The sequence below is a fragment of the Aethalodelphis obliquidens genome, unplaced genomic scaffold (genome assembly GCF_003676395.1).
Source record: "Aethalodelphis obliquidens isolate GAN/ISIS:26980383/991018 unplaced genomic scaffold, ASM367639v1 scaffold12, whole genome shotgun sequence".
NCBI lineage: Eukaryota > Metazoa > Chordata > Mammalia > Artiodactyla > Delphinidae > Aethalodelphis > Aethalodelphis obliquidens.
In genome coordinates, this window is record NW_020837956.1 from 8,784,069 (window position 1) to 8,799,669 (window position 15,601).

A 15,601-nucleotide genomic window follows, 5' to 3' on the forward strand; every position below is an offset into this window, starting at 1 on the left:
AGTACATTAATGAGAAAAAGATGCCTAATAGAAAGATGGAAAACTATGAGGGCCTCTGGGGGTGTGGGAGGCTCCCTGGGAGTCCTCTGAAAAGGCAGGTGAGCTTTCATGGAGGGAAAGGCAAAGCCTTGGCATTGAGCTTGTGGGGTTCCTCTTGAGCAGCGGCACTCCCAGGGAAGCAGAGGCGGCTGTGGCTTCGACCTTGACCTAAGAAGTGCCCCAGGGCCTTGTGCAGACTGCCTGGGCCTGCCTTTGCGGAGTGCCGACCCAGAACCTTGGTAAAGTGATTATGGCCCCCTGTTTTCAGATTCCGTCCCCCAGGGACAAAATCAGCCTTTCCAGGGGCGGCCCCATGTGCTCTGTAGCACATGGCTGGACATTTGGTCCCTTTCTGGACAGACTCACAGCTCATGGTCTCTTGCTCTGTGCATGATGACTTGGTAAGAATTCCTTACGAATTGGTCAACCACCAGAGCAGGGCACGAAGATGGCTTCACTTTAAAAGGAAAATCCAAGTAGGAGGGCTCTGGGGCAGCTTATACATGTGGGTGTGAGTATAAACACTTGCAAAACTCCAGACCAAGAATGGCTGGATGGAAGTTGGAACATAACCATAAAAAAGCAGCTCTGCCGTCACCCGCCTCCCCTCCCCCAGGGGAGGGCAAGGTAAACGAGCAGTCCCGGGTAGCCAGTCGGGGCCTGCGTGCTGCTGCCAGCTGGCCCCTCATGCAGATCTGAATTCTGGATGTTACAGCGGGGGGAAAATAACTTGTTTAAAAATATATATTCTGCAATTCATGACCGTTTGGCATCTTGGTTTAAACAAATCCCTTATTGTTTCTCCAGGAATGCCGTATGATGTTTGCTTGGCTGGGAGCTGTGGTGAAAATGGAAGTCAGAAGGGAGAGAGGGGTTCTTTTTATTTAATTTACACTTCCACATTTATATGACTTAATGTAGCCTGCCTCAGAGAAGTACCTCCTGCCTCCTAACCACAGCAGCTCTTCCTTTTAAAACCAAATGTAGGGAGAGGCGGCGTCTGGTCTGCAGACGGCTGCCCTGTCGCAGAGTCTCAAACTGCCGAGGACTACAAAGATGGCCAGCGGGATCTCTGGGAGACCAGAGGAAGGTCAAAAAAATAGCCCGTCAGGTCAGCCATTCAGACTGTCCTCAGAGGCTGTTCTCTAATGGTTAGTCAGGGAAGGTTTCCTAGAGGACAGGCTTTGAAGTGAGTTTTAAATACAGGACACGGCGTGGCTAGACATGTGTCCAGTGGGGGGCCATGGCAGGGCGTGGGAACACGTTATAGACTATTTCCCTCCTCCCTCTTCTACTACTTTTCCGCTCTCTTTACCTTCTCTTCTCCCCCAACCCCCGGCCCGGCTTTTCACCTGCCTTCTCACCTACTTTCCCTCTCTTTTTTCGGGTTTTCTTCTTTGCAGCCTATTTCAGGCCCGGTGGTGGTCCCCGGGATATTGCTTCATTAACTCCACTGCTGGCTCCACAGTGAGAGGCTGCTCGTGCTTTGTACTCATTGTGGTGGAGACCAGAAGTGACCTGTGTAGGAGTGAGCCCACGTAGGAGCCCAGATTAGAGGAAGAGCCCACAATGGACTGTGATGGGGCCCTGCCAGGACTCACGACCCAGAGTCATTCTAAGCCATCAAGCTGGCCAGCTGCACCTATTTCATTTTCTGGTCTTCATTCTTCCCGGCATGTGGCAAGCATGTTCCCACCTTTGTATCTTTGCTCCAGTGAACTCTCCTGCCTGGAATTCCTTCTTTCCATTCACTAGCCAAATCCTTCCATGTCTCCAGACCCCTCCTCCATGACATTCTCTAAAACTGTTTTTTGTGTGTTTTGTTTTTCTCCACATACCCCACACACACACGCACACGCGCACACGCGCGCAGCCATAAGCTCTTCAAGGCCAGAACCTTATCCCCTCCCTCCATTTCTGTTCCAAGTAGGATGTCCCCCATGGTGCTTAGTAAAGGTTTCTAGATTCATAAAGTTAAGCCATGAGTCTAATCAGGATTCTGCGGGAGTAATTCCCTGGAGACTGGAGTGACCTTAGACCCTGACTCTGTTGAAGTCCAGATATGGTCTCCGGACTTAGAGACCTTAACAAACGCTAGTGGCCTAAAGCCAGAACAGCTGTTTTCAGCCCACTGAGTATGGCAGTGAATTCTTCTGGAAGAGTTTTGTATGTCCAAAGTGAACTGTTTCTTCCAGGGAACCCACCAAGGCTTCATGCTAATGAGCAGGGATCCCAGCCTTCCAGCATGACTTGGATCGATGGGGTGCCACTAGCGCTTCAACCCTTTGGAGCTTTTGGAGCTCTTAAAGGTCACTCCTCAGCACTCCCATTTGGGGCATGTCACCCATCCGCTGTCGTTTCCTGCTGTCCCTCCCCTTCCACATCCTCTTTGCACTTCTTGTTATTCTTCAAACATGTCACATGCTGTCATCTTTGGACATGGTGCTTCCTCTGCTGGGGTCATTCTGTCCACGGTCTGTCTCCCAGACTCCCCCTCATCCTCCAGCTTTGCCAAGGCACTTCTGGGCTCACCTAGGCATTTCCCCCTTCCCCATCCTTAATTTTCACTCTGTCAACCCTTCCTTTGGGCACCCATCATACCATATGATTGGTTGTGTGTTTCTGTCACTAAACTAGTGGCTTTCAAGGTTTTCTGACAGCCACTCACAACAAGAAATACATTTTACAGATGACTTTGTACTCTGTGTGTGTGTGTATATATGTGTGTATATATACACATATATATACATATATACACACATACACACACCTATGAAATCTTGTATAGTTTGATATTTTACTGTCTATGTAACATATGAAAAGTCTGCAAAAAAAAAATGCAACAGAGAGAGAATTTACTCAAGATTTATTCGAGTATTCAATTTTGGGAATGTTAGCATTCGACATATCCACCATCATTTTGGATATCAAGCATACCCCACTGATACCATTCAGTATAATAGAGGGTGACTTATAACCTGGAAAAGAAAAAGAAAGGAGTTAGACTAAATCAATCAATATCTTTACTTAAAATTATTACATTTTATAAATTATATCATATCAAAGATAATTTATTAAAAATTCTTTCTGGGGCTTCCCTGGTGGCGCAGTGGTTGAGAGTCCGCCTGCCAATGCAGGGGACACGGGTTCATGCCCCGGTCTGGGAAGATCCCACATGCAGCAGAGCGGCTGGGCCCGTGAGCTATGGCCACTAAGCCTGTGCATCCGGAGCCTGTGCTCCGCAACGGGAGAGGCCACAACAGTGAGAGGCCTGTGTATCAGGAAAAAAAAAAAAAAATCTTTCTGGGCAAGGATTTTATAGAAATCCTGTGTATAACAAACAATTTAAGGGAATGATGCTTACCCTGACTACTTTAATGTACTGGGATTATATTTTCTTCATCTCTCCCTCCTTCCCTTCCCTAGCTAGCTCTCTCCTTCCTCCTCCATCCCCCTCTTCTTCTTCCTTCCTCTCTTTCTCTTATGCTGGTCACCACCTACTAGTTTATTTCATAACTAACAAAATGGATCATAACCTACAGTTTGAAAAACACTATTCAGGACTCTAAGTTCCTTGAGGGCAGTGACTGTGTCACTGAAGCATTTCATCTTCATATTTCCATACCCTGGCACTATTCCTGGCTCTCAGTTTCCTCTTAGTAAATGTTTTCTGAATGAATGGGCTGCAGTTAAAAAGCTCTGCAGCCACTGGAATTCCGGAAGGGACAGGAGAAGTGAATAATTTATCACAGACTTCCCAAGAGCTCCTGCTGTCCTCTAGACACTAGGACCATTGTGGATGAGTCTGGGAAGCCTTCCTGTCTCGGCCCTGCCTTCTGCCTCTCCCAACTTCCAGGAGAGAGGGCAGGAGGTTTAATGAAGTTCAGAGATCAGGTTCTCAGGTGGGTGTTTGTCAAGGGACAAATGATAAAAAGAGTGGAAGAAAGAATTTTAACAAGCCCTTCATTTCATTTTATATATGTAAACTTAGTCCTCGTAGTACCTGATTCCTGCTACTCCTTCTAAAACCACTATTATGCTGTTTTTCAGCCCATCTGTTAGACCCTGACCACTCCTGACTTTTTTCGAACACTCTAAATCTTTATTATACCATGCCCCATGCCAGGATTTTTCCATTTGGGGGAAGAAAAAAATCCCCAAACCCACCAAAACCCTGTGGCTTGGTTTCCTGTCCAGCTGGCTTGCTCTTTCCCAGGCTTTTATTCCCATCATCAAAGTGGCTTGACAGACGGAGAACAAACCTCTGGCTCACCCTGAACTCACAGCGTACCATTTCCAAGTCAGAACAAACATCAAGTAATAGGGAGAGAAAAAGAAAGAGAAAAAAAAATTATTTTCCTGACTTAGAAGCCAGTTCAGAGTGAAGCCCAACTCTGATTCCAGACGGCGATGTTCTGAGGCTGAGGCTGTGGCTGTCCTCGAGGGTGGAGCCTCGAACAGCGGACTCCAGGCCAGAATTTCTCTCCGAGTCAGTCTCAAAGGAGAAGCCATGGATGGACTCCTTTGTAGCCCCAGATCCTCTCTGTTTCCTGGAATCAAGAGCAGCAGCCTTTGAGGGAGCCTCCCATGATCTCGTTAGACTACGTTAGACTTGGCCTAGAGCCTCACAGTTATGGGAGCAGTCAGAGTGGTCCCTGCGGTGTCCCAGGAGGCCTGCAAGCTCGGCAGCCTGTGCCAGGTCAAGAGAAGATGCAGGGCTTCCCTGGTGGCGCAGTGGTTGAGAGTCCGCCTGCCGGTGCAGGGGACACAGGTTCGTGCCCCGGTCCGGGAAGATCCCACATGCCGCGAAGCGGCTGGGCCCGTGAGCCATGGCCGCTGAGCCTGCGCGTCCGGAGCCTGTGCTCCACAACAGGAGAGGCCACAACAGTGAGCGGCCCGCGTACCACCAAAAAAAAAGAGAGAAGATGCAGAACACTTCAGCCTGGCAGGGGCTTTAAAGATTGCCAGCCTTTCCTCCCTATTCATTTAGAAATTTAAAAAATATATATTAACCTAGCTAAAAATCTCATGGAAAGTAGGCTTGAAACCCTGTAGGGTCAGGGGTAGGAGGGGAGGCCCCTGAGTTCCTCCAGACTTGAAAGTCAAACCAGTTTCCCAAAAACTTCCCTTGATGGTTCCATATGGCTTCACCAGCAGAAAAACATCTAGAGTGAGAAGCTATGACTCTATGAGGCCAAATGGAGCAAGGAGCACACCAAGGAGCACGAGTTAGCACGGAGTATCCCAACTCCTGAAAGCCTGGCTTGCCTCACTCTTGTTTCCACCTTCTCAATACATTCTCTGTCTTCCCAGACTGGTCTCTCCAGGTCCCTGGACAAGCCAAACTCATTTCTTCCTACATCTGTTGCCCCCTCTCAAAATCCCCTTCCTTGTCAACTTTGTCTATCTAAATTCTTCCCATCGTTCACAGTCCAGTTGGAATTACATCTTCATAAACCCATTTCCATGTCTCCAGTCCACCCTAATGTGTTCTTTCCCTTAACTCCTTACATCCTGTCCTGAAGTTTGTCTTTGTTTCTGTCTCCATAATGAGACAAAACTCTCCGAGGTCAGAAATCATTTCATGTGTATCTCTTCCCAGCACCTAGCTCAAAGCTGGATGCTCAGGAGGCCTTCCACCTGCTATCTGCAGACCATTTATTATTCAGCCCTGTGCTTCATGTCTGATAATTCATTAACCCCTGGCATTAGGTTTTCTTGCTTTCTTTCTTGAGTGACCATTTCTCTGCGGGGAGGGGAGGATATCCCACCTGTTAAACAGTGGAAATGCCAGAACTGGAAATATCATTAAAGAAGTTTTCATAGACTGTGGGCTTTTCAACTTCACAGGTCAAGTTATGGACTGACCTGGGGAAAATTGGATAGAGACAAAAGATAGGGGTAACATTTGGGAAGGGGGAATTCCAAATAGATCAAAATGTTAACAAGAACAAAAAAAGGAACTGTAAAGTACTAGAAGAAAATATGGGAAAATTTAAAAATGTATATCTATATTTATCTTGGAGAAGGGTTAGAGTGTTAGCATGACATAAAATCCAGAAGGCATAGATAAAAATATTAATATATTTGACTGCATAAAACTAAACATTTTTGAATTGCAAAAAAATATAAATAAAGTTAAAAGACAGATGATAAACTGCAAAAACATATTTGCAACACATGTGACAAAGGGCAGATTTCCTTAATATACAAAGAGGTCCTACAAATCAATAAGGAAAAGACCAATAACATAATGGACAGGAGATTTGATTACAGTTCACAGAAAAGGAAATTCATATGAGTAGCATATGAAGGGATGGTTAACCTCACTTATAATAAAATAATTGTGACTTAAAACAATGAGATACTATTTTTCACTTAGCTTGGCAAAGGTCTAAAAGTTTAATTACTGTGTTGGTCAGGTTGTTGGTGGGTGGGATTCTTACACACTGTTGGTGAAAGTATAAATAGGTACAGTCTCTTTGGTGAGCATCTTATCAAAATCAAGCAAAATTTTAAATGTGCAAATATCTTGATCCAGCAATTCGGCTTTTAGGGATTTCTCTTTTGAGTACTCATTCATATGCATAAAACTCAGTTACATATATCTTTATTGCAGCGTTGTTTTCAGCAAAGTATCTTTAACAATCTGAATTATTTCAGTAGGGGACAGGTACATCCATGAAATGGAGCAGTTCACAACCATTTAACAAATAAGGCAAGGGCTTCCCTGGTGGCGCAGTGGATGAGAGTCCGCCTGCCGATGCAGGAGACACGGGTTCGTGCCCCGGTCCGGGAAGATCCTACATGCTGCAGAGCGGCTGGGCCCGTGAGCCATGGCCGCTGAGCCTGCGTGTCCGGAGCCTGTGCTCCGCAACGGGAGAGGCCACAACAGTGACAGGCCCGTGTACCACAAAAAAAAAAAATAATAATAAGTTAAACAATCTCTGTTTTTAATAGAATGATATATCTAAAATATATTAGCAGGAAAAAAAGTAATACTCAGAACTTAGTATGTAGTAAACCACTACTTATATAAAAATAAACAAGTGGGTAGCTATAGATAGATGCTTGTAAATGAATAGAATGTGTCTGGCAGGGTATACTGTAGAAAGTAGTAATAGCGGTTGCCTCAGGGGAATAGAACATGTGGGTAGATGGTGGGGGCATGGAAAAGGAACTTTATTTTTACTGCATACCCTTTTGTACTGTTTGAATTATTTTTATACCATGTGCATGTGTTACCTGTTTTTTAAAACTAATTTTTTAAAATAGCCAGGCGTAGGTATGAAATTAGGCCAAATGTGAGGTATACACATAAACTAGTAGTTATGTCAGGGAGCAAGCAGATACTGTAGGTGAAGCAAGTCAGTGGGACAGAAGTGAGGCAGGTCAACAATGGGGAGACCTTGAAACAAGACAGTTTTAACGTAAAAGTATCTGATTTCCTTTTCATGCAAATCATGCGTATCCCTAGGATATGGGCAGTTCAGGACAGAGCGTGAATAAACTTTAGGGAAATGGTAAAACTGTTAATTTACAGGGAGTGAGAAGGATGGATTGAGGGATCAAGCCAGATGGAAATATACTAACCAGAACTTGTGCCCTTCCCTCATCGTAGGTCGGAGGCTGGGGAGCAGGGCAGGGAATGTACCACATCAATGCTCACAGTGATTCACCGTGAGGTGAGGTGATTAGGGTGTCAGTTGTACACGTTCAGGAATCTGATTCAGGTCACAGAGATACTAAGTGGCAAAGCCAGCATTCAAACCCAGATCTGTCCCTACTGTTTCTACTGCTTGCCCTGAGTTCTTAGTGCACCGAGGAGGTTTGGGCCCTTTTCATGGTCAATATGAACTGAGGCTCAGAGCCAGGGACTTTCGGTGCTGTACTCAAATGAAGGTCTTCATTCTTTTTATCTAGACCCCCTAAATCGGAGCCCACTTACTTTTTCCAGCGTGTGGTTCAAAGCGTAAAAAAGAGCTGCTCCATTTATTGAAAAAAGAAAAAAATCTCATTTATCGGGAAAGGAATGTCTGTTGCAGCGTTTGTTAATGCTTTTCGCGTGTTTGTTTTTTCAGCTGGTTATTTTAAGTCCGTAAATATGGTTTATCATATGTGAGTGCAATTCTCCTCCGAAATGCTAAATCAGTGATATTCATAACCAATGATTTTCCCCCTAAATTTGTCCAGTTCAGAGGAAGATAACAGAAAATGGTGTCGTATTCCCCCCACCCCCTTGTTTCCAAATAACTGGGATCAGATATTGGTTGTCGTCTGTTTTCAGTTAATTTTCTTTGGAGCCAGAGCATAGAGTTTTCTCTGTTTCGTACACTCACAGCCCCAACCTCCACCATATGCACTAGGACTTCATTTTCTCCTTGACTTGCTCGTGTGTTCTCACCATTGGTGACTGTCCATCATTTTTAGCATTCATTACAACTCTGAGCCTCATGACGTGCCTGGTAGAAAATACCCATTTTCTCTTTTCTGTGACTCAGGCTTCAGAGAGAGAAAATATCAATTTATTTTCTGTTCTTTACTTTTCTAGGCAAAATCCATGTTTGGTGACCAGAGCTGTGTATATTGATATTCTCTTCCTGTTGACTTGCTGTCTTGACAAACCCTCAAAAGACAACCGGCCAGGTATAAGTCATATTTGTATAATATTTTGGAATGATTACAGGTCTTTGAAATGTAGGTAGGGTACTGAGCGGCTCTACTACGCACTCGCCCACCTTCTACTTTTGCAGGACTAACCACATATCAAAATTAAACATAGTATCATACGGTTTCCTCACAGAAGCTTCCCAAGGAAACTTGTCCTTGTTTAGTTGCAAGTTTGTTTTCTATTTGGTCATTCAGGGAAGAGTCTGGACTCTACTCAGATACCTCTGTATTTCTGAGACCTTGGCTCTTTCCTATTTCATGCATTTTCTTTGAAAGGTCATCATTTTCAATAACTCAGAGTTCATTCTGTTCCATTTTGTAGAGATAGCCTAGTGGACTCATTTGATGCTGGAGCCCGGATATTTGAGACTCAATCTCAAATCCACCCCTCGCTACCTCGAGCTCTGACTTTATACATGTTCCTTGGTGTCATGTATATTTCCTGGTATGGGCCCCAGATCCACATGCAGTTGTTCTATTTTCATCATGATTCACAAAGTGGTTTTCTTAAAAGGGAGAGGGGCAGCTCCAAATAAAAAAATGTTTTGATGTGTTTATATAAGAGGCCTCAGGAAGTGCTGTACATGAGTTCCAGGCCACAGACTGAAACTGATTTTCATCAACACAAACTGGAATGCAGGGTAATGAGCCTGCAACTGGTTAAAATCAGCCTCTTCTAATTGATTAGGCCTGTCTAAAGGAGGCTACAATTACAAAGTCAGATTTTGAGTACAAGCAGGCCAGGCCTTTCCTCTGTTACATTTAGTCTGTCAATGATTTGTTGTCTTCAGTAAATATATTCAGGCTGTCAGAGTCCAGCTCTGTCCATATGGAACCCTGTTCCCAAATTCAAGCCAATTTAAAATGCTTTGGGGGGGAGGTGCGAAGCTGCCTCACTCGTATCAATGCATATTAGCCCACAAGGCCCCTGTGGCCATGCAGAGGTAATAAGAACACACCTGGACTTTGATCAGCTCCACGTCCCTGCATAGGGGTAGCTGTTGCATCCTTTTGGTAGAAGAGGATCATATAGTTTTATGGCTGTGAAACACTTCTAGTTTATACCTCTTACCCCAGCATAATTATTAATAGTGCCCCTTTTACTCTTGAAAGTGTCCAGGTTTGCACAATAAATCACAGGTCACCCTAGCTATAAGGGACCTCAGGGTTGCGTCCACTTTATTTTACACTTGAGTTAACTGGGGTCCAGAGATTTTATATAAAGAGATTATGAATCAGGTGTTACCAAGTAAATCATGTGGGGTTTCTACCATTTTTGTATTTCAGTTCCAAATTTCATGTAGCTTAGTAATACTTCTCTGCTTAATGTCTAAAGAGCCTTGTCTGTGAAAGAGTGGCTCACTACTTACAAATCCATTCACTGGGTTCCTATCATAGTTGTGTGGTTGACTATAATCATTAGGTTTTTCTGGACTAAGTGTTTCTTGGTGTATTCGTACCATTATTCCTTGTCTGGAAGGGTTTAACCCTTGAATGTTGTAAAATACCCTTCTTTCTTCTCCAATTGCCTGTCCTTTACTGATGAGCTAGGTTCCTCCATGAAGATGACTTCGGCCTTTTGGAATCATCCTTTCCACAAACTCTTGCATTATTTAGCGTTTGTGCCCCAATTAAATGTGATCACAAGCTGTTGTTTATTACTCAGCAGTATTTCACTTGCATCAATGTATTATACCTCTTAGAGTCATTACTTTTCAGAGTAAGATATGCAAGGGGTGGGGCACTTTTACTCTTTTTCTAACATGACAGCTATAGCTCTAAATATTTAATCCTGCACTCTACAGTATGGCAGTCACTAACCACATGCGGCTCTTGAACAACTGAGATGTGGCTGATCGAAGTTGAGGTGTTCTATAGGAATAAAATACACACCAAATTTCGAAGACTTAGTATGAAAAAAAGGTTAAATTTCTCAATAATTTTTACATTGATTACACATTGGAATGATAATATTTTTGATATATTTGTTTAAATTAAAAGTATCATTAGGGTTTCCCTGGTGGCACAGTGGTTGAGAGACCGCCTGCCGATGCAGGGGACACAGGTTCGTGCCCCGGTCCGGGAGGATCCCACATGCTGCGGAGCGGCTGGGCCCGTGAGCCATGGCCGCTGGGCCTGCGCGTCCGGAGCCTGTGCTCCGCAACGGGAGAGGCCACAGCAGTGAGAGGCCCGCATACTGCAAAAAAAAAAAAAAAAAAGAAAAGTATTATTAAAGTTAATTTCATCTGTTTCTTTTTAAAATGTGGCTATCAGAAAATCAAAAATTACATATATGGCTCATATATTCCTATTGGACAAGCACTGATTTTTTCCAGTCCTTTGGGAATTGCCCTCGTAAACCACAGGATATATATGTATGTGTCTTCTATATGACTGTATGTATTCATATACTACATCCACACAAATAGCGGTAGCAAATTCGCCTCCTTTGAGGATGAATTAGATGTTTAGAACGAACCAAATGTCAAATAAAATGGCAGTTAAGGTAGATAGCACTGTTTAGGATAAAAGTAAACTGTGAGCTTAAAATAGTTAAATCGATTCTTGTGTGTTTCATAAATTATTTCCAAAGGCAGTTTGAGCAATAGCTAAGTGTATCACGAAACAAGGTGATCACTTACCTGGATGTGTAGATTTCAGTATGATTTCTAAGTATTGTCGTGACAGTTTTACCTTGTAAATGCCTTGAAAGAATGGATCGTGGTTAGGTCCTGTGTCCCCCAACTAAGCAAGTAGTAGGCCTGCGTTAAATGGATTTGTTATTAACTGATTGATTGAAATGCAGAATTTTCCTCAGTTTTTAGAATAGTAACAGGTGTCATCAAGATACAAATCTTATTTAAACTCATGCATCAATCACACGTAAATTCATTTTCCAAATTCAAATCAAATGTATATATTATATGTTTGTAAATACACATCTATCTACCTCTAAAGCTCACAGAGCTCAGAGTAGGGAGTACACTACATAGGCTTTAAAGCTAGATCCCTAGGTTTGAATCCCAGGTCTGCCATTTACTAGCTTTCGTGACCTTAGGCAAGTCATTTACCCTCTTTGAGACACTTCTCCTCAATTGTAACTGGGGATATAATAGGATCTATACCTTAGAGTGGTTGTCAACTAACACATGTAAAGTCCTATGTAAAGAATGTACTTTGTATGGCACAGAATAAGTGCTCAATAAATTTTAGCTACCATTAATATTATTATCATCGTTATAATTATCACTGGCTGGAAACTATGAATCTAATCCAGTTTCCTGCAGCCTGGCAGAGTTATGGTCAATCCCTCACACTTACAACTCTCCTCATGTTCTTCAACATTTTCAAGAAAGAAGAAATGCCTGCTTTCCTAGGAAAACACTGAAGCATACCTGGCATGGAATGTCAAGAATCCACTTTGGAATCCACTTGATTAGGGATGCTCCTGCCCCTCTGACTGATCCAGAAAAGGATCATCTTGTGGTTATTGTTCATTATGTTTTTGTTGTTCATCAGACATGACGTGCTAACGTCAGACAAGTTAAGCACCTACATCTGGAGAGACACATGATATGTTTGGGGCTTATACGTAGGTCCAAAAAGGGATTACAGATGCTATAAAGGAAGTGTGTATGGGATACATTGGAGGCACTAAAGAATGAAAGGTCGTTTCTACTTGGGAGGACAAGGAAGCCTTCATAGAGGAGGAGGTAGTTGAGCAGAGTTTTGAAGATGAGTAGAAATTCACCAGATGGGCAAAGGACAGGTGGGTATTATAGACAGAGGAGGGAGCATGTCTGCAGCCACAGGCGCTCACGTCAGCACAGCTTTCAAAGAACTGGGACAGTGCGATTGCAGTGTTGGGTTCAAGGACAGGAGGTGTGACTAGAAGTGAGGCTGGGAGACGGGAACTCAGTCAAGGAGAGCGGCATGGTCCAAAGTCTAAGGAGCTCAAACTTGACCCTGTAGGCAAAAGAGATTATCGGAGGATATAAGACAGAGGGTAGGGTCACGTGGTTTTTAAGACAGAGTGACATTTTCTGTGCCCCCATCCTTAAAGGAGTCTTAGGATCCTTAATGGAGCCAGGTTCCTTTGCCACGGAAAAAGAATGTAACTGTAAATGCATTCATGGAATGTCAGGGCATTGTCATAACCATCATTGAGGGTTTGGGAGATGGGGGGTCCAAAGTGGAGGACTAGAGTTAAAGGCAGTACAATGCTGGAAATAGTTGTTTTAGCATGGTGTGATTTTAGGGGGATTTCTTCCTCTTATTTTCCATTTTACCAATTTTACATAACATAATTGTTTTATTCATGTGTGTGTATATACATGTATTTCAACAGTAACTGTATCTAAGTATGAATCTTAAAGGAGATTAATTGTTCTAAAAGAAAAGAAGTAATGTCAATTTCTGGGAAACTTTTTTGGACAGAGGAGGATCTGCCTGTCTCCTCTCAAACACTATTCTGTAAGTGACCTTGGAAGGCTATTTCTACCTCTAAAATGTCTTAGAACATTGAAGGGCTGGGGGCATAAACAATGAGAAAACCAGTGAAGGGGAAAGGCAGAGAAGATGATTAGAACAGCTTAAGATAATGATGTGTTTTGTGTAATTCAGACTTTTATCTTAGTACTTCCCAATCATTTGAGGTTTCCTTAGCCATTAACTAGGTTTTAAAAATTCCAAATCTGGGGGTTTTGTTTTGAGTTTTAAAGTGATTTAAACCCACAAGGACTCTCTGTCCCCTGTATTCTTTTTCCTCTTCTGAATCCAGCTGTCATCATTAGTATGTATCAGTTTCCTGCTAGAAAGAAAATTATAGTCTCCAATTGGAGTTGGGGGGATGAGGAAGAAAGAGCCTAACTGCTCCAAGGACTCAGAGGCTGGGTTACAGGTCTGGGCAGGGACAGGGAAATGGAGAGCTTTCATTCTCATTTTAAACCCATCTTAAATTATTTGCTCTCAGGTTGGAAATTTTCCATTGAAATATCTGTTTACTGAAATACTATCTGAGACTTGACTAAATATTTACTCCCTTTTTTCTGAGAGGTGGACTTTCTATTTCTCTCTTATGCCCACACCCCTTAAATTTGTGTTTTTCACAGCTACTGAATTGAACATTTTCTTTTACCAAGTGTTTAAACAAATATCTTACCTATTTGCACTGTCTGACTTTCAGTTTAAGTTCTCTTGGTGGGTTTATGAGTGGATTTTTCCTTTCCTAGTCTCCATTTTACTAATTTTATGTAACCCCGTTCTTTCTTTTGTAATTATATGTTACATATTAAAGTATGAATCTTGAAGAGGATTAGTTATTCCCAAAGAAATAAAGAAAGGACATAATGACAGTTTCCAAAAAGTGTTTTAGGTGGAGAAGGATTTGTCCATCCTACCCACATCGTGTAAGTGATCTCAAAAGGCTGTTTCCCTACCTCTGAAATGTATATGGGAGGCCCATTATATTCTAATTTTTAGGAAACATTATTTTCAGTATCATCTCCCTTGTAGGGATCATAATAATTATGGCCAATGTGTACTGAGCACTTAACTCCATGCCGAGCACTGTGCCAAGCATTTTGCACGCATTAGTGAAGGAGGTACTAGTGGTTCTTCATTTTAGACATGAGGGAACTGAGGAACAGAGAGAACTGCCAGACGTCACTTGTACAGTAAGAGAGCAGAGTCCGCGCTCTCCAGCCACCTCCAACGTGGTCCCGCAGCACACTCAGACCTGAGTCAGGAAAACCACTTCTTGTCTCGGGGATGGTGCCTTAGACCCCTATGTTGATTCAGCTTCCCGGGCTTCTGCCCCTGCTGCAGAATCCCCAGGCCTCAAAGAGGGATCCCCCTTCCCAGTAGCTTCGCAATCACATGCTTTTATGGGGACTTTCTTGCCTGCACTGCTATCTCCCGTCTCCGGAGTGTGTGGAATAATATGAGAGCGTACCCAGGGCTAGTTACTAGAAAGAGAAAGCTTAACGCTCCCGGGCAGCTACCTGCCCTTTTTCCCTTTGAAAGTGGACCTACAGCCACTGCATGAAAGACTTCCTAATACCAGGCTGCTGGTAACCGCATTTTGTGGTTTCTTTGTTAGTTGGCATTTATAGTTCGGATCTCATCATTCTGCCAAGTGCAATAAACATTTTGTTTTAACTAGAATGTAACTTTTATTATTGTTATTATTTTTCTTCTAAATGCCTTAAAAGTGACCAGCTTGTGAGCATGAAGTCAGGATCCCTAAATAGTCTGAATGCCAAGTCAGTGTGCCTTGTAGATCAGTACAAGATTAGAAGACAGGCTCTCATTTTTTACTGCTTGTGTTTATATCATGGAAGTTCGGTAACATAAGCCCTCCCAAAGGCCAGCTTAGATGTTGATGGTGGTTAAGTGGTAAAAATCTGTGAGAAGTATTCAGTGATGCCTTGTATTTGTACTGCCTTGAACATGAATAATATATGTGTGACAAGAATAAATATAAGGTCAGTGATTTTTTTTGACATATTATAACTTCCTTTACCTAAGTTCCTGGGAAATATAGCCAAACAATTACAGAGAATAAAAACATTGGCAACTTACAAACACCTGCTTTGATTATTTGGTCTAATTAGGTTAAATTTAACCAATCCCATCTGAACAAATTGAAAACAATTCTTATCTGTTCCCGCGGTCATGCACTTTTATCAGTGTTGGACGCAGATGTGTTTAATATGACACAGTTGATGCTATTCTCTCAGCTCTGGGTGGGAGATAAAAGGGAATTGAGAACATATTTTTAGAGTCTTCTAGGGACTTTGTATTTATGGGTCTGCAGCTATGAAATTTCAAAAAAAAAAAATAGGCTTTGTTATCAATAAGTTAGTTGCCTTTCTCCAAAACACTGGGACTG

At 42.8% G+C, this 15,601-nt stretch overlaps 1 protein-coding gene across 7 annotated transcripts in view; it reads left to right on the forward strand.

The window, feature by feature from the left end:
* Positions 1-15,601, forward strand: part of THADA (THADA armadillo repeat containing) — a 313,719-nt gene that overhangs the window by 227,487 nt on the left and 70,631 nt on the right. For all 7 annotated transcript variants that reach the window (XR_003434060.1, XM_027113258.1, XM_027113257.1 and 4 more), the window contains one exon: positions 8,591-8,685. Coding sequence is in view for 6 of the 7 variants with exons in the window: in XM_027113258.1 (XP_026969059.1) it covers positions 8,591-8,685 (95 nt within the window). In the remaining variant the exon portion in view is untranslated. The remainder of the gene's footprint in view (positions 1-8,590; positions 8,686-15,601) is intronic.